The sequence below is a fragment of the Lepeophtheirus salmonis genome, chromosome 2 (assembly GCF_016086655.4).
Source record: "Lepeophtheirus salmonis chromosome 2, UVic_Lsal_1.4, whole genome shotgun sequence".
Lineage (NCBI taxonomy): Eukaryota > Metazoa > Arthropoda > Copepoda > Siphonostomatoida > Caligidae > Lepeophtheirus > Lepeophtheirus salmonis.
In genome coordinates, this window is record NC_052132.2 from 6,474,011 (window position 1) to 6,500,864 (window position 26,854).

General features: G+C 31.3%; 1 protein-coding gene across 1 annotated transcript in view; it reads left to right on the forward strand.

Moving 5' to 3' along the window:
- The first annotated feature begins 2,120 nt into the window (after positions 1–2,120).
- Positions 2,121–26,854, forward strand: part of Sulf1 (Extracellular sulfatase Sulf1) — a 46,194-nt gene continuing 21,460 nt past the window's right edge. Inside the window, exons 1-5 of the mRNA XM_040727963.2 lie at positions 2,121–2,377; positions 18,618–18,953; positions 22,435–22,674; positions 26,041–26,165; positions 26,232–26,428. Coding sequence (XP_040583897.1) covers positions 18,734–18,953; positions 22,435–22,674; positions 26,041–26,165; positions 26,232–26,428 — 782 coding nt within the window. The 5' untranslated portion in view covers positions 2,121–2,377; positions 18,618–18,733. The remainder of the gene's footprint in view (positions 2,378–18,617; positions 18,954–22,434; positions 22,675–26,040; positions 26,166–26,231; positions 26,429–26,854) is intronic.

Genomic DNA, 26,854 nt, shown 5'->3' on the forward strand with positions numbered 1-26,854 from the left:
TGCGGAGACTGTTCAGGAAGCTATCAAAAAAGTGGGTGGAAAGGTCCTTGTGATAGTGAATGGGCGCTATTAACACTAACAATGAAAAAAACTTAACGCTTCCGTTGCCATACTTTTTTGAATTAGTCTTTTGAGTTATTTTAAACTCTTTTTAGGGACTTTTAGTCCCTCTATATCCCCGATGCCAACCTCCTTGACTACAACTTTTGAGTGCATGTCGAGGGGAAGGCCTCAAGTTTCCGTCATCCTAAGAACTGAGGGCCTCAAAGCCACTGTCAGCCAGCAGCCCTTGGCCGTGATGACAGAGGGCTATATCTGCAGCGAGTGCCAGGCCTCCCACCGCCGTCTGGAAGCCATTATTACCGGTAAGGGCGGCTATATTAATTATTAAGAGATCTCCAACAAAAATCTATTTATAGCATTAATTTTGTTGAAATTATATTGTTAATTAATAAATTCTTTCTTGTTAATGTTTAAAATTCAAAGTGTTCAGATTTTAATGGGTCATTCTGTATCCTAGTGATCCTTATTTAGGACTGAACACTTTAGTCCTGTCCATTTAATTATCGGTCTGTTCCATTTGAGTCCTACACATCAACCCTTTAACTTATAAAGTTCGGTCCTTGATGACGTCACTCAAACCTATTTCTTTTTTAAATCAGTTCTAGTACTGACTGTCCGAAGGGCAGCTTGTCTTAATGCCCGTCAGTAAGGATTCATAGGACCGGTCCTAAGACTGGATTAGACCAAATAAATGAGGATTATATAACACTTACAGTTCATCATCACAATAAATGAATGAGATATTGATAGATTGTAAATAAAAGGGAATATCGGGCCAAAGGAAATCTATAAATCAAATAAAGGTACTTTAGCAAACAATTTTGGGTATCTTAACTCATACCACAAACTTGAATTATAAGCCTATAAGTGGCTCAAATATATATTTATGAAATATGTTTGGTATGAGGTACAAAATAATTTAGAATTTACTCCTTTTCTTGATTTTTATTGCAGATTGTTTTTATGTTGATACATCACATATAGAAATTATATGCGCGCCCACTGTATACAACCCACCAACAAAACTCACGTTCATTTCTTCGATGTAAATAATAATAATTAATTGTAGTAATGTTGAAGCGAACACTGAAATGTTTTAGGAACCCCCTCTTTTTGTGCTTGACGGGAGTGCAAACGAATTTCTCATATTCATAAAGTAAATGGAGGAAATTGAAAATTTAACAGCTCATATCTTACCCATTTTGTTTTGTAATGTATATATATCTGTACTATTTTATAATGTATGTATGTACTATCTTAAAAAGCAATAAATTCTTAAGAAAAAAAAAATCTTCCCATTTTTAATTATAATTTTATTTTTTCTATAGAAGTATAATAATCATTAAACAATTATCATTTCAATGATATAGAATATGTATTATATATTTTTTTAATTCAACCCAATTTTTATAAAGCAAAGCATATTATAATATATAAATAATATACTCTATTACAAATTCCATATCTAAGAAACTTTTGGAAAAAGTTTGAGAGCAAATCCTTTTCCTATCTAAGTATCATGGTTTCAAAAATTGCTTTGCAGTAATAATTACATACTCAGCACTTTTCATCAATATCTTAACTAAAAACTCTGTTTCTGAAGCAAACAGCAAACTTCATGCACAAATAAAAAGACAAGTGTTCAAAAACTATTCAACCACTAATTTTTTCCACAAAGTTGGATTGAATTGTGAATTAGCTCAATTTCACCTTCAAATGTATATTATACATAATATATGTGTTTCATAACAAAATGGGGGTTAAATACATATTTTATGTGATTGAAATTATAATTATTTAATGATTAAACTTTCTATCTAAAGAAAATACCATTATAATTTTGTAAGATATAAGTTCAAAGCTTGAATTCCCTACATTTACGTTATGAATATGAGAAAATTATTTTGGACTTACGTCAAAATAAGCGCACGCCAAAAGAAGATAACGTTTCATATTTAATGATTGTATGTTGTGTTCACTGAGTAATAATAATGTGAAAAGAATAAATCCTATGCGCCGTGAAGAGGAGTACTTGAGCAGGAGCGCCCCTTTTAAACGAGTTTCCTTCTTCTTCGCTTCCTTTTTGTTGGTTTATACATAAAGACAGTTCTTCTTCTTCTCTTCAAGTACTAGGTCAGTCACTCACTCAGTTTTCTTTCCAAGCTTAGCGGCACCTGACCTCCCTGCAGAAGGAATTAAAGTCTTTTTTAGTATCGACTTTGTCCTTTAAATAAAATCAGTGCGTTGTTTTATATTGTTCATTTATGTCTACGTATAAAGTATATACATTCATCGAATAGTGGGATTCATAGAGGTAAGATTTATTAGCAGTCTACTTGCCCTTCCGTTCAACATATAAACAATCCTATACTCAAATGAAGAAAGATGGATTTTTTTAACTTCATATTTAAGTACAAACCAATATTTTGTAGATGTATTTGAGTCAATTAATGACTTATTTTTCAAATTTCTGGGATGAATTCAGATACTCAAGACTTTCAGCTCTATATTTTCAAACCTTTAATTGGTTTAAAAATACTTCGATTGGGCCCGTTACGCCCTTTTTAAATAAAATCTATCAATTTCTCATTAATTTACCTTGACGATCAATTTTGTCTACTTAAAGTGCAATTTGCGACACATCCATAAGGTTAACAAGAGTAATTTGTTGATTGAAATGGAAAATCATTCGTATTAAAATACTAGTGTATTAGAAACCCATTTAAAAATACCTAAATTCTAACTTACTTTTGTGTTGACGGCCCTCATGTGTACTCATTATTACACTATTAAATACTTTATCTCCATGCCTTCAACGAAAGGTTATTCACTTTTACTCAAAAGATGAGAATAGACGAACATAAAAGTAAATAATCGATGTGGCAAAGTAATTTAAATATTTTCATAGTTTGGGGGAAGATTTCAATTCTAATGACTGAGAGTACTTGGGAGAGAGGAATTTTCCTTACCCAACTCAACTACTGTATTGTTATATCCTTAATCCTCCTCGCCCCCCTAACGTGTCTCTTGTAAATCACCACAAAGGAGCCCATTTCTTACTGTGAAATGCTCCAGTTCTTTTTTTTTTTTTTTTTTTTTTTTTTTTTTACTCAAATAGGTTTGTTACTTATTGTCTTGAAAAGTAGAGATTTACTTGTTGAGTAGATAAAGAAAGTGGTTTCTAGCTTTATCATGGATTAAATTCACTTAAAAGTCCCTTTTCATTCGGAAATTGAATACTTTAAAATAAAATAAAAAGAATCATAAACACTACTGTTTTGATATGAGTGGATTCATTGTTTAATAATTCCATATTTCTCATGTGAATGATTATTGTGTGTTTTCTATAAAATAGAGAAATTATATATTTTAGTATTTATTCCACAATGAATCCTTTGCATAGGTGTGGGGGTAAACAATTTGAAGTCATACTATAAATTGCATTATAATTGAAGGAACGCTATTTCGGGGCCTCTAGTTCATATTTTTACAAAATAAAATTGATACATTTCCAGAAAAATCCTGATTAAACTCCATCAAGTGACTAAGCAAAAAAAAGACTTAATACATATGGATTGAATACGACTGAATACTTATGATAAAGAGTTAAATGTGTACTTAAAATCCCTAAAAATGTCTAGATTTGTATAATTTCTTTGTTTTTTTGACTGGTTAGGGACGATAAAAGTTGGACAATATAAGGGGGAAAAATCTTATTCTTTGCATTGTGATAGTTATTTTTTTTCTAAACTAGGAAAATAAGTTGTATAACGAGATAGTAGTATATTTAAATACATGTCAGTGTATTATGATATATAATAAAACTAGGCCTTAGAGGGATATATTTTTGATAAACAGTCAGGCTTAAATCCTTTTATTTGTTGGTCCCATTTTGACATAAACTATATCCCTTCATATTAATGAAAACAGTGGTTTCATTGTTATAAAACTTAGTTGTTTAGACTCCAAAAATGTCCGACATGAAAACGCTATACTCAAATTTTGCCCGAATATTTGTGACTTGCATTATTTTTTCGTTATTACCTTTTTTTTTAAAACTATTTTCTGGATGACCTTTTATCTTATAAAGACATCAATTTATGACTTTTTATTTTAGAATATGTTTTTTATAGATGACCTTTTATCTGATAAGACATTTTTGTATGTTTTAAAAAAAAAAAACAATATTCCTTTTTGAAATCAATTCAAATATATCCGAATATATGATTAATATTTTTAGTTTTCTCAGAATTGAGGTGAGGGCGTCTCCTACGCTTATGATCCTTTGTAATGATATTTTGTGCTCTAAATAATGCATTAGTAGATGTTAAATGCCTGCAAAGAACTATGCTCATGCATGTGTGAATTTAAGTGGAGGTCGTTATTAGAAACCATTCTTCGCTATGTTGTGGTTTAGTCATTATAATATATAATTCTTTTCTTAAAGAATGTATATATTGTTTTATTCATTCGGAATTAAATTAGATCTATAAGAAGTTCAATTGTAATTTCGAAATGAATTTTTTCTTCGTTTTCTTTCAATATGCATAATGTATTATGATGGGAGTTATTTTGAAAAATGCTATGTTATATTACGTTTTTACAATATTGTTCCAACAATATATATATGCGTTTTCACTCATGTTATAAATTGCATCATAATTGAAGGAGACGCCATTTTGGGGACTCAAAGTAGATCTTTTTACAACATGAAATTGACTAATTTATAATACATTGCTGTATAAATTAATGACTTACATTAAAAACTACTTGATACTAATGATAAACAGTGATATTTGATTTAAATCAGAGTAATAAAATCCCTATGAAATGTCTAAATTTGTACAGTTATTATCTTTTTTTTATACATAAGGGACGAGAAAAGTAGGATAATCAGAGCAAATATCTTATTTTTTCTACTGTAATAGTTACTTTTTATCTACTATATCATAATAAGAATATATAATGGTGTAATAGCATATTTTTAGTACATTTTAGGGTTAGATATATAAAGATAGGGAATGGAGACATTTTTGATAGACAGTTTGGTTAATGTCCTTTTATTTGTTGGTCCCATTTTGATATCCAATAGTTCAGTATTTTTCTTAATATGAATGGAAACTGGGTCTCTTATTATTATAAAACTTGGTTGTTTAATTAGATCTTCAAAATGGCCGGCATCAACAATACTGACGTCACATGAAAACACTGTTATTTTACTTGCTGTAAGTTCATTAGAATGTTATCACAATTATTTCAGTTTATTAAAACATGTCATTTGTAACCATTCAGAAATGACCGCAATGTGTCATTAAATTTATTTGTTAATTACGTTATGTGAAAACCCCTAATAACTATAGATAGGGGTCATGTGCGCCGTTTTGGGGAAAGGGGCATAACAACCCCTATTTTTGTTAATTCAAATGTATCTACCCCTAAGAAGACGTAATAGAGGATCCTTTTTAACAAATCTTTGACAATTTTGGCAGATTTATTAAAAATAATATATATAAATGTCGAATTTCCCATCTACACCTCGCGCTCTGCGAAGTGCCCATCCCTACTTATTATGTAAGACACTCTTTCAATGTGTTTCTTGTGTAGTAGTCGTAGGGATATCCTTTACCCAGCGCGAAAATATGCTAACTGGACAAAAACTTAAACTGAAATAATATTTGATTGACTATATCTTCGCTAATATTGAAGTTAGGAGATTCAATTTTTGCATCATCATAACCCTAAACTCGTCTCTAGATGTTTAATTTTGATAATTATTTATGCCATTTATATATACCAAATTTATAAAATGGATTTAGCGAGCAAAACTTCTTAAATTCAGCGCTAAACTGTGATATCTGTTTTGGATTGTAATAGAAAAAGTTTACTTTTCAAGAATAGATAACTATTGTATTAAACTACGAGATGATGCAGTTTACAAACAATGTTGTGCAATACTATTAAATGTAGCTATTGAAGTAAAATATTGCCATTCAGGGGTCCGCATAACTCAGTTTTAGAAAACACTGGGGATTTTACATAACACGGGGTTTGGAATTATTCCGACTCTCCGCATTTTCCTCATATCGCGGTTTTTTTTATATGATGACAATAAATTATTATTACTATGACTATGCCTATAAATTCATATTATAGAAGTATATAATTTTGCATAGGGCGAGTGTTATGCAAGTATTTGATTTGAAACCTATACTTAAAACACTTTGGGTTATTACTTTTTTATTATGTAAACTTAGAATTAAAAACATTGCGAAATATTGGTTAAGTTCCGATTATTTCAATTTTTCAAAATTTGCGCTTAAAGTAGACAAAATTGATCGGATGAAAGAATTAAAAGTTGATGGATTTTATTTGTAATGTGCTATATCGGGGCCAATATAAGTCTATTAAATCAAATAAAGGTTCTAAATTAATGATACAATTCTAAAGTATCTACAATCATACCTAAAAATTTGAATAATTATCCTATAATTCACTCAAATATGCCTCTGAAATATTAGGGTATATAAGAAATAAATAAAAAATCGGGATTTTCTCCCTTTCTTGCTTATGTGTAAGATTGTTTTTATGTTGACTCACAACAAATGTTCGTTTGTGGGATAACCCTCATAGGTGGTGAACAACAACATTTTTCTCTGCTTATAGTGTTATTAATACCCTTTAGACAGTTTTATTTTGCTTACCTTTGAAGTTTTGTAATAGAAAAATAACAAAATAGGGATTTTTTTAAATGAATGATTTCTCATGAATCTCAGCGTCCATAAAAATGATTAAAAAGATTTTACTATCCAATAATAAATTCCATGTCAGCAGGTGTGAATATTACTACGTTCGTACATATATGAGATACAATATGTATATAAATATTTTCGCCCTTTCTTCAATTTTTTTTATTATTATTGTTGAAGAGGGTTTACAAATACCGATGGAAATAAAGAAAATTAGCTGGAGGTACACAACATACACACATTTATGAGCTAAAAATCCATTCTTACTCCGATTTGTATATTAGGGTGATTTATTATTCAACTTTTTTAGGACTGAACTCTACCGGACATAGACTTAACCAGAAGGAACTGCAGTCTTCAGTCCTATATAAGAACCGAGACGACACTACTGATGTGTAGTTTTTTATAAAACATGTCAGTGGGTTGAACTATTTGGCAATCTGAAAAGGATTTTTTATTTTGTGTAAAATCATTTTGATATGACATTTTACAATCTTTCAGAGTTATTATTAAAAATATTTTCTATAATGTCCCTACGTAGCAAACATGGAGAATAACTTAAAGAAATTTTGAGCATTTATTTTAGCCTATATTGCCGTAATTACGGTTTTGTTATTTGAGGGCTGATTATCATAGAGGGCCTGGTTGTAGTGACTATTAAAAGACCGATAAATAGTACTACTGAATAAATTATTTGGGGGTTCCTTTCCCTGATGAGTGCGGTCCCGTATTGCCTATATGAAATGTAAAAAGAGATATGTGCAATACGTGGATCATCAATATTACCAAACGTTATCTCTTTCCTCCATACATGATTAAAATGTTTTATGGATTAGAAAAACGTCCATCAAAATGCAAAATAAAAAACAATTCTTTATTGTCGAAGTAACTTATCTTTGCCTTTTTTCAAAGTTTGACTGATATGTACAAACTAAATATGATATCGTCTGCAAATAAAATTTTGCATAGGTTATTTTCTTAACAAAATTAACAACTTTTCCGCTCTAGCTGTAATCGAAATTCGGAAAAACTTGAAAAACAAACCACCTTATCATACTTTTATGATTGACTTTCCATCGTTCACTTTTAACATTTCCTTAACAAGGATTTTATTTATTTATGTTATATGAACCTTTGTAAGTTTGAACCCTAAGTTATTCCCTTTTTTCCATAATAATTAATCAACAGTTAAAAGACAGCTATTGTAATAAGCGTTTTTATATTCCATCCATGTCAGAGCTCATTTATGTCAATTCCCTTGTGGATAAATTTGAAATATATGTACAATTCCTCGCTTACTTCCACTTGAATTTAATTATAGTAAAAAATGAAAACTCAAAAAATGGTCCTGAAACACTCGAGTGTTTATTTTTTTTTTTTTTTAAACATATATTTGGATCTAATTTTACTCCATGAAATTGACTTGATGTTGTATCTGCGAAATGTGTAATCCCCAATATTAAGGATCTCTAATTGCATGGTCTTTTTTACGTATATAAATATTGAGCTCTAGACGTGTGCTACTATATTGGCAAAATGTCCAATATCTGGATTGTATCAGTTTCGGAGAAAATTCTTACAAAATTCGGTGTTTGCTCCAATATATTATATGTTGCAAATAGATTTTGAGGGTAAAGGGGATGTGTTCGTCACGCGTCTGTTTACTCCGAAGCTCTGTATCTAATTATTAGAGTATGAACGGTAAAAATTCTAAAATATTATCCTTTAAATGTATACGGAACATTTCAAAATCACATAACCTACACAGTTGAAAATTCCCTAAATTACCAAATCAAAGTTTTCTTGGAAATTTTTCACCCATTCGCAACTTTAGTAATGAATTATGTACTTCATAAAAATATTGCGCTATAAGGTTTCCTCTCTGATTATTACATTAAGCAAAAAAATAAGATTTATTCATTACCAATGCTTGTCAAGTTTGTCTTCTATAAAAATTGGTCATCTTATGATTATTATTAAACCAGGATCAAACTTATGAATCCGTACTTTATAACTTAAATATTTTTATATTCAAATGAATCAGTCTCTACGATTAAATAAAACATGGGATACAAATTAAATATTGTATCCTTAAGATATTAATCTGTTAACAAATGAAACAAACCAATTGTAACAAATCCCTACAGGGGATGCATCTAATCTTTTATAAAATATTGGATCGTAGCATATTTTGTTATCAGACCATTTCTGGACTCCTAATATGCGTGTGCAATGTACATGATTGTACGTGCCAGGTGTTCATTCTCAGAGGTTTTAAGCTGACTTAAAAATCGAATTGATTACAAAAAATGTATGAAGTCATTAAAATTAATGTTTTTTGATATATTTTAAGGTTTACATATTCATTGTTAACTATTGTATTTATTTTTTTCTAATTTAGACAATCAATTATCACCTATTGTTATGTCAGACTTGCTAAATTTCCTAATTATATAAGTAATCATTATTTGGAAACAACAAGTTGTTTTCATGTTTTATTCAATTAGATATTAGTAGGTAGGTCTTCAAAATGTTTTTAGGGTGGTTTCAATTTATATTCATTATCAATCTTCAAATTATGTATTTTTTAAAAGATCATGAAGGTGATGTTATTTTGATTAAATTAAATTTGTTTTTACAAATATATTCGTATAATTACTTCCACCTATTAAGTTCTATTTTTCGGCTGGATTTTTTTTACTGTGTTCGTTAGTAATCATTATATCCGAAATAGTTAATAGATCGATTCTGGTGAAAGTTTGGATGAAGAAGTGAGCGTTGCTAGCTTTTATCATTTAAGGGGGCCTCAAAAATTATCTACAGTTATTTGATTACTTATATATATATATATATAGCATAAAAAAAAGACCTAGTGACGCCACTGGTAGGGAATTTATATGTGCTTACGAGTGGCACCAGAATTAAAGGGGAAAAGGGCCCATAGGCCCCCACTTTTATGGAAAGTTTATAGTTATCGTAAATTTTAATGTCCTAATTTTGGTAGGGAAAAACAACTATTTATCATTCAAATTTTTAGCCCTACCCTAAAAAATTTAACTTTAAAATAAAGTAAAAGAATTGTATTTATAAAAACAAAAATTAAATATAAATTCCAAAAAGACCTCCCCCAAAAAAAAAAAAAAAAAAAAAAATGATACAGACGCACCATTATCTAATTTGCCCCCAAGTGATGCTAACAGTACTCTCCCATTAATTATTGAGAGATCAAGTTCACAGAAATGTTGTTTATTTATTTTTAAAGCAGGATTTCATGGCCTTTAGTTTTTTAGAGGTCAAGGTCACATAAAAAAATTGGGATATATAACTCAAATTTCTGTCATTTGTTGTTAATTATTAGGAAAAATGAGTTTAGAGTTTAGGTGGAGGGTTCTGCTTTAAAAAGTACCCATTCTAGTTTGCTTATTTGTTAACTTTCTTGAGTCTGTTAATGGGAGGAACAATTTAAGGTTTAGTAAGCGTAATCATATCTATAGTTTGTGTAACGATTCAACTTTTGCTTCTTTCGTATACAAGAATGAAAGTGTATTTATAGTTTTTATGGAATTATTTTTGCACTTATTTTAAATAATTATTATTGTGGGTTTGAATTGATGCATGTCTTATTTGACTCATCATGTGAACTTTTTTCATTTATATGCATACTTTAAATTTACGCAGTTAACAATTGGTACATAATTGCTTCATATTTCCAAGAATATTCATATTTAAAAGAAATGTGCACTCAGTAGAGCGCGCAAAACCTTTACCTAAAATCAAATTGAGTTATGTATCTCTGTTTGTTCCAAAGTTATGTTTAAATATGCCTTTTTTTTTATGTTTTGTGTTACCTTGACGTTGAACTCTCAAAATTTAATGGCCTCTTGCTGTGACCATATTTGATTAGTGTTGTCTCAGTCCTTATTTTTCTTTCCAATCCAGTCTTAGGACCGGTCTTTCAAAGTGTCAGTAGTACTAGAACTGATTCAAAAAAAAAAAAAAAAAAGTTGAGTGACGTAATAAAGGACGGAACTTTACACGTTTTAGGACTGAACTGTACCGAACCGAGACTGAACTGGACGGGACTTTTGTATTCAGTCCGAAATGAGAACTGACATAGCACTACATATAATGCTGTTGCCAAGTTTAATCAAAATCGATCCTTAACTTTTACTGTTATCCTGGTGACTAACAAAAAACAGACGGAAAAACATAACTTCTATTCAACTTTTTTAGTTGAGGTGATAACAAATTATACCAAACGATGCCCTAACATATGTGACTTTAACAGTTTTGAAAAGTGATGCAAGTCTTGCGTATTTAGTTCAGATTAATTATAATCTAGGCCTTCATTTACATCTGTCTTTATGGGCACCACACTCCCATTACAGTGATAGTCACTGATCATACATATTAAGGGACGTTCTGTACGGTTACATATGAGATAATATGCATTACATTTACAGAACGTTTTGCACTAAAACAACAATAACTGCATTGCATGTGTTTAGAACACGTTTGAATACGTTCAATTTGTTTCTTCCCAGTTTTCGAGCAAATTTTGATCTTAAATTAATTTACTATGATATTTTATAAAATTACCAGGCTAAAATTATAAATTCAAATGATCGTTTCTGTACTTGATGGATATATATATTTTACATAGCTTGGAAAAGTAATAAATAGTTAAATACCGGTAATAAATCATATTATATAAGGATCGGAAATTACACTTTATTTTTCGATTATGTTTCCAGAAAAAGCACTCAATTATCTTATTTCGATTCTGATTAATCCTTCCATCACTGGAATGAATAGTAGTCAAGAGAGTTTGAAATGGGATGTAGGCTATCAGAGAGCCATCCTTTCTCTCAAAATCCCATCACATTCCAACTTCTTTTTCACGGTGTAGACGTTTTCATATCAGATTTTTCTAAATCCCGTGTAATATACAAAGAAAAAAACATTTCACCCTAATTTCGTCACAATGGAAGAACTATACTCGGAGCTGCTGGAGATTCAGCTCACAGAGGCGCAACAAAGATGAGCCGTATTTATGTACCTAATTACTAATGTACGACAAATCATAACTCTGACATTTGTAACACAACTGGGCTGACAATGGGTTACATCCAGGAAACCAGGAACAAACTGGAGGATTCGAAAAACCCCTTGGAAGGTCAGGGACGTGGTGTTCATCGAGACGGTGCGGTCCATCATTGACTAGTCTTCCATGGGGTCTTTCAGATCAATTGGAAAGGAACTTTAAGTCGGTGGTGACAAGACAATGAGATCATGTTTTAACGAGGATCTCAAATGCTACTATTACAAAATACAAACTTGCCAAATCTTGACCCAATCCACTATGAACCGGAGGCTGTTGAAGTGTAGCAAACCAGTGCCTAAAAGCACTGCTGATCTTAATCTGATGGATTATTTTGTCTCAGGGAACCTTTAAACTGACGCTAATTGACGTCCTAAGGCATGTCTAGTGGCTGCCATCAAGGAGCGCTTCGCATCCATACCCTACCTTGTCATCAAGGCCTGCTCCCACTTCAGATGTCTTATGGAGGCCTTGATCAAGGCCGAGGGCAATTATATCTAGCAAGACGCATGCCCTATAATGATTTTTATTTGAAATAAAAATATTAAAAATTACGGATACTATGTTGTTTTTTGTTAATATGTTAGAGGGCAGAGATTCTATCTACGAGCCCTGTATTTCATAGAAACAATAGATATACGGAATGTTTGAAATCAGTCAAAAAGAATGAGAAACTTGCCACCATACTTAATTATTCCACAAAAAGAAAAAAGTATTAGGTATTTCGGGGATGATTTATTTGTTTGTTGCATACATAAATATCTATAAGGAAATAAGCCATTCCTTAGTGTTTTGTTAGTGCCTTATCTTCTTTTTTCAGTTCTTGAATTGAGAAATGAGGAAAACTTTTATTGCTGAGTTTTATATATCATTTTAATTCGAGTTATGTGCATATTGTTCTATAAATATGCACACAGAATTTTATGTATCATTTCAATTCAATTTATGAGCGTTGTTCGATAAATATGCAGACAGAGGCCACTTGCATACATGTGGTTCGTCAACACAAAAAAATGCAAGATACTGGATTACATATATTTTCTTCAAGGAATTATTAACACATTGGGTGTGCCTGCAAATTGCACTAAAAAAAGTAAAAAATATTCATCGTCGTTACAGTAAAATGATACAAAATTGTTGAACTATATTTGAGAGGCTATTTCGCGGCCAATGCGAGTCCCTTTAACCAAATAAAAGTGAAAAACTATAGTGAAACTTCTTGAGTATCAAAAACTCATCCCAGAAATTTGAATATTAAGTCTATAATGGACTCAAATATTTCTATGAAATATGGGGCAATGTCCTTGTTTATTTCCTTATCCTCTGTCTGCAGCTGATGTAATGAAACGTCATGAGAGCTGAGCTGCTCTCCTCCAAAACATACTTGAAAATGTTCATGTTGATTTTTTTTAATATACCCAAAATACACACGATTTTCATCACTACTTATATGCCTCATTAGCAGTTATTTGTTTTTTTATCTTTTGTATGTGGCATTAGGTTTATGGGCTTATAATAAAACTTTTTTAAACCACTGTGATAAATATGTGCATACTTTTTAGTTTGTATAAAATATTTTTTTTTTTACAAAAATCAAATTCTTTGTTTAATACTAATATGTATTGTTACGACCAAATGATTTTTTTAAACTAAATGAATTACAAAATTCTCCTAAAAATTGTTAATGCTCAGTAATAATAAGGTATCTGGGCCCTCAACACAAAAGCAACCAAGAAATATTTTTGTTACAATGTAGTGTTTATAAAATTTGTATTTTGACGAATTATCGTTTATTTGAATTATTAAATTATTCTTATTAATCCTCTGGGTACAGCACAAATTCTACTTCAAGTAGCCAAAATAAATTGTCACAATAAAAATATGATAAATTAATTGATATTATTTGAAAGGGGTCATATGAGGACCAATACAACAAGTATGTTACATTAATTTAAGTATAGCTATGTCTCATAAGTATCTTAACTCATGAGTCATCACAAATTTTAAGTCAAAGCCTAATGAACACAAATGTGTCAATGAAATTTTGTGTTGTATCCGGCACTTTAATTAAAATGCCCTTTTTTTAGGCTTTATTCAAAAACCATAAATTCTGCAGCAGATACAATCATTGAGAGTGTATCTTAGTTAAAGTAGCCTGCGTCGCCTCAGTAATGGTATTGATTCGGATCCTGAGCCGTGTGTAGGCCCTAGAAACTAGATCTCGATCCAAATTCTTGTATTCCAGGACGATGGAGTCTATGAGGGACGACTTCTTGGTGTTGTGAGGACCTCTGAGCTACCTCTGACTCAAGGTAGCTCTAGATAAATACTCCATCCGATTTTGGTTGGGGTAACTAGGAGGCCAAATATATTCTATGCTTGTGTACCTCCTTCCTTGGGGTCCTTGTTTTCCCTCCATAATCTTCCTTAACACCATAACCCCCTTCTTCAGCCAATCCCTGTCATCTTTGAGACCTCAACATTGCTAATATCTAGATCGTTGTTCACTAGAGTCATCACAACAGTGCACCTGAGTTGTGGCACTTAAAATCTAATAGGTTTGAAATCTTCTGTTATTGACTCCATGCCGGGGTTTTGGCTACAAAGTGAAACGTTTTTATGCTTATTTTACTACACAAAAAAAAAATCTTTATTTTTGTTTAAAACTATTTTTATGCTGACACAACACAAGTGTAAAATATGATTACTCTTTGAAACGAGACACTGCTCCGCGTATACGTATTATATTAAATGTACTAAATATTATAATTGTTTCTTTAATTATATTTATATTCCGGTGCATGTGTTTCAAAAGTTAAAATGTATACTTTTATGTGATCATATAAATCTCAGCTTGAATGCAGGAAGTAGAAAACAATTATTTTCTTTATTGCTCTTACGTCATAGTTTCTCTTTCTATCTCAATGATGTGGACATCTCTCAATCAGGGCTAGTTGTAGAAGGAAATGAGGCAAGTAATTTCATTCAAAAAAATATCCACAAAATTTGCTAAAAAAGGGCTTCATAAGGTTTTAACAAAGTCAAACTTAAAGAATGAAAGTTCATCCTAAAACTGATCCGCTGAACCATATGGAAAAATGTATTACTGATAGCAACCCTTTGAATAAAAAAGAAAGAAGCAAAAAGAGATTAAACTAAACCAGTCTTCAGTTAACTGACCTACTCAAAGTTTCCTTGATACTACTCTACAATTAAAATTGGACGGATCCGGATAGATTCGGATCTTTAGTCGTAAATATTCGAGTAAATTCTGGGCACTCGCAATTCTCGCAAACTCGTCTAAAACGGAACACTGGAATTTTTAAAAATAGTTAAATAATTCTGTAATTTTTAAAGTGGTCGGCGAATTAATTTATTTAACATATGAGAGTCTTAGACACATTTCTATTCAATATGGCCGTCCATGTTCTCTACTACCAACTCCAGCCTGGACCGAAACTTGCTGTATGACTTGGCGATGAAGCTCTGGTCGAGGTTGGCTCAGGCATTCTTGAGGGCAGACTTCAGGTGGTCCTTGGACTTGTGTTGGAATCCCGATAGCATCTCCTTTAAACGCCCAACCACTGCGAAGTCAAGTCGCAAACCCTCATTTACTTATAAAGTATCCATATAATTCAGATCCGGGCAATGATCCGTCCTATCTCTACTCTATAACACGTTTTTACCTATATTGCATCACGCAGCCTTTCCTTTGAATAGAAAAAGGGGGAGGTCAAAATCAGTTTGTTGTGGGCAATTCTTCACAATTATCAAACTATTTTTAAATCATTGTCCAATCAACGCGTTCATAACACTGTTGAATAGAAAAAGCATATAAAACCAACAGTTGACAACAAAATACAGAGTAAATAAGGCAATTGGTGATTTTTTGCGAATTTTAAATTTAATTAAAAGAAAAATCTGTTGAGGTAGCAAAGATTTTTTCTTGATCGCTTGGCTTAAGTAGACAGACAGGGAATGCATATTCGGATCTTGATAACTTAAATGCAGCTTTTGTGTTTTGCCAATAATATTATTTTTTTGAAATAGAAGAATATAGATGTTGTCAAATGAATAGCCGTCATAAGATTCTTTCAAAAAATTTCAATTTCATATTCATTGAATTCGCATCGTTAGTTTCTCTATCTTTATTTGCTAGCATTAGACGTAAATGTTTAATTTATATTATTTTGTATGTTTTAGAAAAACAATATTCTAAAGTTTGAACATCATCTATTTCTATGCTTTACTTTTTATAATCGTTTTTTCCTTGTAAAACCAAGCAAATATTTACTGAGATAATAAATCAAAATAAACAACTATTATTTGTTGTGAAAATATAATAAGATGTGGGTTATAGTATAGCGATGAGTCTGTTTCATTCTCTTCGTAATCGTTAGTCTAGAATATGCCTATATTTAGTGACTAGCCGTAGTACCCAGCATTGCCCCGAGTTATTAGGCGTGGACGAACATACAATTTTTTGTTTAATGATATAAAATATAACTTGCCTACAAATCCTTTCTGATCACGACGTTACCGCACTAACACTAAAATACCTTATGTATTTTGTTGTCAGCTGTCGATTCCCTATTCTCCCTTGATACGTCATGGCTAATTTATAATTTATATTCTTCGAATATATATATCGGCCATTTTATTATTTCTATGAAGAAAGTTTGTCGATCATACACAATTACTAATGCATAACTTTGCTTTTAATAAAATAGCTCTGAGAAATATTATAATACAGTTTCGAATAAAATACTTTGCAGATTTTAATAATATGTAATTAATTTTAAAAATGATGAAGAAATAATATAATAGTAATGGTCTGGTAGTATATAAGAAATAAATGGCAGTTGGTATGTTTGACTTATTTGGCTAACTACCCGATGATTCCCGGCCATTTTTCTGTTTCTTTTAGGAGGAAAGGCTGCGTTACTCTCCGTTTTTCCTAAACACACTCACAGGTAGCTACTCACTTAATACTCAAGGATAAATAACAGACTTAGTCTACTTACTTTTTGAACAGACCTTGTATAGATAATCTATTTCTAATACAGAAGAAGTCGTCTATCAACAGACAAATGGATCGGGCTTTTGAAGAACACAATAATATTAGGGTTTTTTTATTTTCTAACTTTAAGGACCTTGATAGTATGCATTATCTGGCTTCAATCTTGTACACTCTTTCGTTATTAAATGTTTGTTCTCTTCTTTATACTTGTTTACATTCTATTCTTTGATAAATGGAATGGAATTTGTCAACTTCTTTTAGCGTTTTTTTTTTTTTTGTTGTTGTTGTATATTTTGTTCAAAAACGCGTTGGAAAGTAAAGTTTGTTTTCTTATCTTCAAAAATTTACATAAAAAAGACGTTCAAAAACTTTTCCTTAATTAAAAAAGAAAAAGAAAAAAAAACAATAGTTTTTCCCCGTGAAAAATGTGGAAAAATAATAAAGACTTGCAGATACATGTAAATAAACAGAGGTGTTTAAAATATCTTCTAGAATGCGGTATCGGGTTTTTCTAGTTGGCAATCTGAACAGCCTTTTTTATAATTCAAGCTTGTAGTAATTATTAATAATGGAAGACAGAATGTACAAGTATAAAGTAATTACTTATGAAAATTGTGTGTATTGCAGGCACGTTAAAAAATAGGAAACCTATAAAAACATGGTAACTCTGACAATACGAATAATATTTTATGGAAGGGTAGTTTAGCTCTCATAATATTTTATTTGATCAGCTGTGTCATTAGAGGAGGAGGAGGAGGAGGAAAAGGAAATAAACAGGAACATTGTCAAAAAATACTGAGTCCAGTAAGGACTTACAATTATAACTTGCCAACAAATCCTCTTTGTCTTTTATGAGCACACACGAATGTTCAAACAGGGCTTGAACATAATTAAATGTAGTAGGAAAGGAAGTACACTAGTCAGGAGTTAAATAATGATGACAAACGCTAAGGAAAAGAAAATTCATTTTTCAGTAAAGTCCACAGCTGTTCGAACAAATATCATATGTCTACAGCTGCTTAAAAAAATTTTGTTTTAAAAAAATATCAAAGATCAACAGTCCACAAAAAATTTATTTATTTGAAGAAAAAATTAAAATTCCACAGCTGTTGACAATAAATTAATTTTTTTCGGAAAAAAATATTTCAAAAATCCAGAGCTTTTCATACAAATTTTATTTTTTCCCATAAAAAAATTCATAAATTCTAGCTTCTCACAAAAACTTTCAAATATATATATATATTTTTTTCTATTATTTTTTCAAATTGAAACTGAGAATTAATTTTTTTGGAAAAAAAATGGAAGAATTTAATTCTTTGGGAAAAAAAAATTGAAGAATTTAATTCTTTGGGAAAAAAAATTGAAGAATTTAATTTTTTTAATTTAGGGGGAGGCTACAGCTTCTCCAGCCCACCCCGGACGCCAGTGATTTCAGGGGTCAGTGATATAATTTTGGTGTGATAAAGTTAATTACTGTTTTAGACAGACCTTTTACATTTAACACAGCATAAGTGTATGAAAATTTATCTAGACAAAAACAAAACTTGTTGCAAATAATAATCTAATAGATATAATAAGACTCTTCTATGTACAATATTCTATCTCTGATACAAAAGGAGTCTTAGTAGTATTTCTTACAACACAAACCCATTTCATTTACTTTTAATTTTATGTTTCTCTCTTTCAGATCATGCTGATTTTCAAGAAACGGGATTCAAGTGAAAATAAGTTACATTTATAGTCTTTCCATATAAGTTTATTTATTACCCGATTGGACATCTCCTTTTAAATATAATCCGCGTCATGATGTCCAAAGTTTTATTTATCTTCTTTCTTGCCTTGCTGGCAAATATATCTGCGCAAGAGGAGTGGGCCCAAGAATATCGTCCAAGTTCTCATAGCTATGAACAAAAGAAAGGACATCATCACAATAATCACCATTCCCGCTCTCATAAACGAACCTCGCGGAAAAAGAAGCCCAATATTATTATGATCATGACTGATGATCAAGACGTTGAACTAGGTAAGTCTCGAAGGAATGTGAAGTAACCATGAGCAAAGGCTCATGTGTTTAATTTTGTTCCTCTGATCATTTATAAGAATGGATTTGTTTCATTTTTTGATTATAACTAAAGTGGATGTGGTGTATCAAGACAAAAGCAATCTTGAAAGTTAAGAAATTGAGTAATTCCTAATTAATTGTTACAAATTATAATAATAGAAATATTGTTTTGGTCAATTATTATGGAAGTCATATCTTCTTTTGTGGATGGATTTGAGATACCTAGGAATATATATTAGGTCCTTTCAAGGACGTGGGCTTGAGGTTCTCCCTCTAAAGAAAGTAATTTTTGTCGCAAAAAACTATTGCCTTGTAACAAAAATCAAAGGGGGAATAGAAAAATGAGACAAATAAATGTCGTTTATAAAAATTGATGCTCGACCCCAAAAATTTAACTCTAAATATATTAATTCCCCTCCAAAATAAAATCCTGCGCACGCCCCTGCCCTTCCACATGGTCGTTCTCTGAGGAAAAGTTTGTGTTTTTCCCCCTTCTTATTTAGGACTGAAGACTGCAGTCCCTTACAGTCTCAGTCCAGTTTAGTCATGCATATCTGTCCTAAAATGTATAAATTTCGGTCCTTGATGACGTCACTCAACTTAACTTCTTCTTTTTTTAATCAGTTCTAGTGCTGAGAGTCTTAGGAATCGTCTTAAGACTAGACTGGACTGGATTGAAAAACCTAAGACTGACACAATACTAAGGAAAACGCAAAATTTATATGGGGTTTGGGCTTGCATCCAGAGGAAGCCGGCAATTTGTTAAATTGAAAAATATATTTGTTGAAACGGCTTCTAGACTGGAATAATCTGAAAATTCCGTTTCCTTATAAAATAAATCAAACAATCTAGATGTAACTTGTATAAGCAAATTGTACAAATTAAAGAGGAGTTTACACGCTTAATACGCTCATTTTCTCTTCTCTAATAATTTGATATATCCATATTCTTAACTTGCTCGTATTAAGCAGATTTATTCCACATGTTGACGCAAAACTTTTTGAATCTGAATAAAAAAAAATGCAACATCGCTTTAAATACGTTGCAGTGTACATGAATATAATAGTTATGATAAAAGTTCTGAGCGTATTTTTTTTGCTATATTTTGACGATAAAATTGACATTGTTGGGACTATCCGATTTAGATGGTTCCAAACGGTTTTCTGACAAATCTTCAGTTCCTGGGCAATGGTTCAAGTACTCACAACTCTAAGATTTCCATTTTTCATCTAAATTTTCGACGTCCATATTACCAGAACGGAATCGTTGTAACCACTGCTTTGTTGTTTTTTCGATACTGTATTGGGTCCATAAACATCCCCCAAAAAATGGCAGCCTGATCCGCCTTTTCACCTTGGCCCTAGTGATACTGAAGAATGTATTGAATTTTCTCTTTTTTTACTTCCATTTTGGAACGCTGCTACATACAACTGGCTTCACCAAACACATAACTTTAAATGAACTTTTTTTAAGTGTATACTAATAGCTTTTTTGATACAGAGCATTGATCATGAGATATAATTCATTAAAGACATATAGCGAAAAACGTTCGGAACTTTTTACTTAACCTATTAATACTAGAAATCTGTCAGCAAAGGCTCAACCACGCAATTTGTGATATTTTGAATGAAAAAAAAACCCAATCATTTATTATATTTAAATAGTCGAATGTACATACATAAAAGAGGCCTGTGACAGTCTTGATATTGAACTTAAATAACTTCATAAAACTGATTTTTTTACATAGGTCCTGACTATTTAAATCTAATAAAAAAAAAATTTTCGTATAAAAATATCAATTAAAGTTTGGACAAATGGTCTTTTGAGCTTATTTCATGTCATTGAAGTACCTTATCAGTTATTTTATCCCATTTGTAGCAGGTCCACTTGAGCCTCCTCTCACAGGTTCCTAGCTTTGTATGGAAGACGAGGCCATGGAAATTTAGACATTTAATAATATCACATACAGCCTAGCTTCCTTTTCTTTATTTTTACTCTTGAAGGAATGGAGTAAAATTTGAAATTGACTCTTTTTTTTTTTCAACCAATCACTCCTTGTATATTCCTCTCATGAAGAAAAATGATCCTGGCTTGCTTTTGTTTTGACGAGTCTATAATATAAATTTTTATTACCTTAGTTCAAGGAGTTATATATCTTGATCGGGAAATAGTAATCTTATCTCATATACTAAATTTTCTTTTTTAATAATGATACAGATAATAGGGGCGTCCGCTATTATCGGGATGGGGAGGGAGGCTTGGATTTTGGATTTTGGATTTTTTTTTAATTTCTTACATTTCTTTTAAAAAAATTAAAGTTTTTTGAAAAAAATTTCAAAATCCCACACTTCACAAAAACTTTATCAAAAATACATGGCTATTCACAAAAAATTAATACGCCCCTAATAATAATTGAGTAATATACATAAATTTTAAGATAAATTATTCTAACTTGATTTTGTGTTGACGGGTCACATATGTAGTCAAATATATAAATATTATATTTTAGGCATTTTTAATTTTATATATATCGGGGGCGTAATTAGAAAACTAGACATTTTAAATCTTGAATTTTAACAATCTTAATTTTGGAAGTTACATTAACTAAACTTTTATAAATGGTGGGACATTGTTTTACCATTTCTATCCTTCAAAGTTGTCTACATGGACTTTGATAATGGTGTTGATGCGCGGCTGGAAGCTCTGACTGACGGTAATAAATTAATTGGGATTTATAGAGTTCCATTGCTCATCAACGGAAGCCTTTGAAAGCTTCAAGATTCAGTGACCTTTTCTGGCAGGCCCTGGGCTCAAAATGCGGGAAAAGTCGAGCGGGTTGGTAGTATGTGGTGAGTAGGGTGACCACATTATTTTCGGTTAGAAGGAATGTGTAACCTTTGCTGTCTTTGCTGATGCACTACTTGTTGAAGCTCTTCTCGATGACAATACTGTCATTAATTGCTTTTTTGACGTTGTAATTAGCAGAGCCGCGTGGTTTCTGTTTATCAAAAACATAAACACTGACCGAGTGAGTCAATCATGTGATCAACTCAGACCCACACAAACTCTTACTACGGAGATACTGATTTAAAAAAAATATTGAATCTAGTCAGTTCTGTTAATTAGTCTACCTGTCTGAGTTAAGTTTTGGATCTCTGTTGGTGTGGTTTCCGCTCGAAGTTGAGCAGCTATCTCGATTTCTGTGTCTCTTTGTGAAAATATTTTTCGATTGATTGCGTTATTTTTTTTGTAGAGAGGGGGGGGTGTCAAGGCACAGATTGTATCAGGTGATGGAGAGGAATTATCCATTCCACTAATGTGTTTTTCTTTTATAAATGTCCAGACTTAAACTATGCACCCGAAGCAAATTTTTTGAAATAAATGAATTTTTCTATTAAATATACACTTGAAATTTATAAAAAAATTAATTTGATCATTTTAGGTTCCCTACAATTTATGCCAAAGTTAAACCGTTACTTACGTGATGAAGGAGTATATTTCGAAAATGGATTTGTGTCAACACCCATGTGTTGTCCTAGTCGAAGCTCTATGCTTACGGGTCTCTATGCCCATAATCACAATGTACTCACAAACAATGATAACTGTTCGTCAACTGAATGGATACTTAAACATGAACCAAAGGCTTTCGCCACTTATCTTCAGGAAGCTGGATATGAAACCGGTTAGTGTTTATCTCTTTTATTCTTAAATAATAGAGCGTTTTAACTGGAGTAATAAATTGCATAATAACTGAAGACAGTTTCATTTTAAAGACTCGTAGTTATGTTTTTACTAAATAAAATGCACAAATTCCCAATAAATCATTATTAAACTTCATTAAATGGCGCTAAGAGTTAGAAATACTTAACATCTGCATTGATTACTACTTGATGCCAATGATTAATAGTGATGTTTGAATGAAATCAAAGTAAGATCTACTGAGAATCCCTATAAGTGCCTAGATATTGTACATACAATTTTATTTAAAATTCTTTAAGGAACGAGAAAAGTAGGATAATTGAAAAAAATTTCTAATTATTTCCATTTTTGTAAAAAAAAAGAATATTAATAATTTGATGGACCATTTGCTTCCTTTTGAGTAATTTGCTTCATTATCTCGGGAAAAATATATTAAGGATATAATTATGTGTATATATGCATATCGTTGGATGTGATCCAAAAAAGATCTATGTTATATGTTATATTGGTATATTTGAATCAGTGAATGGATGTCTGTTGTATTTTACTTTTTTTATAGAAGTATATTTACTCTAATATTTAATATTATTTTGTGAAAACGAAAAGACAGGTTTCTTTCTCTAATTTGACTGATTACTCTTGATCTAACTGCCTCCTTGTGTCATGCATGGATATAGATTTTTCTTTTTAGTTTTGTATAAGAGCCATTATGATATCCTAAATAACCAAGTTTTATAAGAATAATAATCTTTTTTATTAATATTAAGTAAAATAGTGAACTAATAAAAGTCAAAATGGGGCCAAAAAATTAAAACCTTACAGTGTATCAAAAATCAATCCCTCTATTCCCTAATTTCATTATATATCTGACCCCAAAATGTATTAAAAACTTGATATTACCTCGTAGTTAAATCTTAATTGCAATGCTTAGATTAAGATTAACTATTGCAATGGAAAGAATAAGATAATTGTCTCTAATTATCCTTCTTTTCCTTGTTCTTAATCGAACCTTCAATTTTTTTTTTTTTTTGTTTAAATTTAACCATTTCTAGGGATTTTCCATCAAGTTTTAGATAAAAATTTGTCAATTTTATAAGTAAAAATATCAACTTTGAGTCCTCAAGATCAATGTTATTAGAACAAGATTGGGCAACACGAAAAAATCATAGAGAAACACAGCAGTAACACATTAAGTAACTTTTTTGTTTATAGTGACGTCATAGGGTGCATTTGTACGGGTAAATATAATACATAAAAAGTTAAAAAATGTAGTCCTTTAAATTTGTTTTTTCATTCATTCCTTATTCAGTAAGGCTATATTTAGGGGTTTCAATTGTTATCTAGCGTTATATTCCTGTATTTGGGATCACAGTGACGTCATACATGGTGCTAGTAAATTTTCAGTGAGAATTGAAAATCGTTGCTCACAACGATTGAGTATTCCTCAAGATGCATCTCCTTAGATTATTATGTAATTTATGACTTAAGCGAAAACACTTTATATATATATATTATAAAATTGTTATTTTCCAAGTTAATCACTGATTTTTAAGACTGGTCTCCATATAACTTTCAGGGACGAATAATAATTTTTAACCGTATTCAGGAATAATTTTTTGACTGATTTGGTATTTTAATTAGTGTTGGATTTCGGTCAGAAATTTTAGAGCGGTCTACAGAGTGAGGAGTATAAAATGAGTGTGTGTTTTTTGTGTTGTTTTTTTTTAAACATAGTGTGTGCAAACGACTCATATGGCTAAGAAATTTGTTTTGCAAATGTTGATTTCCGTTCAAAGAGCTTTTATTTTGTGTATTGTATCTCACTACGACAAAAAATGAACGAGCAACAGACCAAACGCAAAAGAGTACACGATCTCCTTAATGCCCAAGCAAGCCAATAGGACATCACTAAGATTGTCGGCGTCAAAAACAACACGATCCCCCGTATCCAAAATGCTACAAACGCCGCTTCTCCAGGATGTAGTGGCTAAAACAAGAAGAGAGATAAGGCCTTCATTAACATCCTAGAGGCCAAGGTAGATGTCAACCCTAGGACCAGCATGAGGAAGCTAGTCAAAGACCTCAGCTTTGATCCCAAGACCATCATGGTGGCTATCTATTAAGATTTGAGCCTAAATTCTTATGTCCGAAAACCATGGCACATCCTTAGCAAAAATTTAAAGGAGAAGAGGCTCGAGAGGTGTAAGAAAATCCACCCAGTTCCCCAAACCTCAACCTTATCGACTGTTTCTGATGGGGCGCCATCAAGAGGAAGACCAATGTGACCCCTCACCCCAATATTGACTCCCTCTAAGCTTCCATCGACAAGGAGTGGACAGACTATCCTGAACAGAATATCAAGGAGTTTGCCAACTTTAAGGCCAGAATCGAGCCCGTCATTGAGGATAGTGGATGTCATATCGAATAGCTTTTGTACCATATCTTTGAGTATCCAAAGAAGTTTATTACAAAATCCTAAAAAAAATAAAGTTAGAATTTAATTCCACATTTCTCTGATTGCTCATTTTTACGGCCCCACTCTGTAAAGCCTTCATAATAACTCATTCGAGTACGTCACTAATTTTTTTTAGAAACGAGAAAATAAAGGCAACCTTTTTTTTTTTTTTTTTTTTAAATTGAATTTTGTTATGTGAAATTTTGATCCGCAGTCTAGACCAAAATATTAGCTTCAGAACGAAATTCTGAAAAATTTGTTGTCGTATCAATTCTCTGTCTTATTTTCAATCAACCGTCAAATCCGAATAAAGGAAACTACAATTTGTCAAATGATAAGTTGACTGTATCCGGATTTTTCTTATATCCAAAGTATATTTAAACAAACCACAATTTTTGGATACATATGTTAATGAGAAATTTTGAAAATTCCAAATATCGAGCCAATAAGTGTTAGATGAGATCCTCTGTTTTTGACAAATCATCGTAAATTTTTTGTTTATTTTTAGCAAAAGTGTTTTTCGATGCAATCATGTAAGATATATTGATTGAAGGGCAATGTGAAATTAATTATAAAAGGAAATACATTCAGAACAAAAAAAGTTGGCGCTAACTTACGATTTGTACATATAAAAAAGAAAAATCCTCATTGGAATTCTTCAATCTTATGTTTTCCTATGGTGTTAATACCAAAAAAGGGAAGAAAAAGTTAACTATATGCGGATTTTTATTTCGTGTTTCTTCTTTGCGAAGTATTTTATGTAATACAAAATTGGTATCCGAGAGAATGTTGACTATCAGCGTATTTTTATTATATTACTATATTTATAAATAGTATTTATTTATTGTCTTTGAACATATTTTAGACTGGGGTAATAATGTATGTAATTTACAGGGTATTTCGGAAAATATTTGAACAAATATGATGGAGAAAGAATACCTCTTGGTTGGAAGCATTGGATGGCCCTAGTGAGGAATTCTCGATTTTACAACTATACAATTAATTTTAATGGTGAAAAAGTAATAAGACACCAATCATTTAGAGTAAACCTTTTTATTTTTATTTTTTTTATTATTGTCTTTTAGATACGCCATGGTATGGACTATTCCAAAGATTACTTCCCTGATTTAATAACTAACCAGTCTTTGTCATTTTTCAAAAAATCTAAAAGACAAAAGTCTAACAAACCGATTATGATGGTTCTTAGTTATCCAGGTCCTCATGGACCGGAAGATTCTGCTCCTCAATATAAAGATCTCTTCTTCAATGTTACTACTCATCAGTAAGTTATTATTTTATAAGATTACATAATATATAGAAGATGCATTAAGTATTTGATCCCTTGCCGTTGTTGTAAGTTTGCCCACAGAGAAATACTGATGCTATTTGGTTGAATTTTCTAGCTCAGTCGGATTTTTTAGAGCTGTCGTATGATACGTCAATTTTCTATTCACAATCTGCTATAATTATTGTTTAAATTCTGAGGATTGAACGTCCTTTTCTACAACATACGGAATAACATATCATTGATATGTATGAAACCGGATGGAACATATGTGTGAGCTTATAAAAGACCAAGAGTAACCCTGGGGATTTACTCGTGGAGTTATATAATTCTTTCACTCACAGTAGAATTGAGATGAACGTCGTAGTAATCAAACCCGTCGTCACCGCTACTTGTAGCTGATCTAATGAAACGTAATGACAA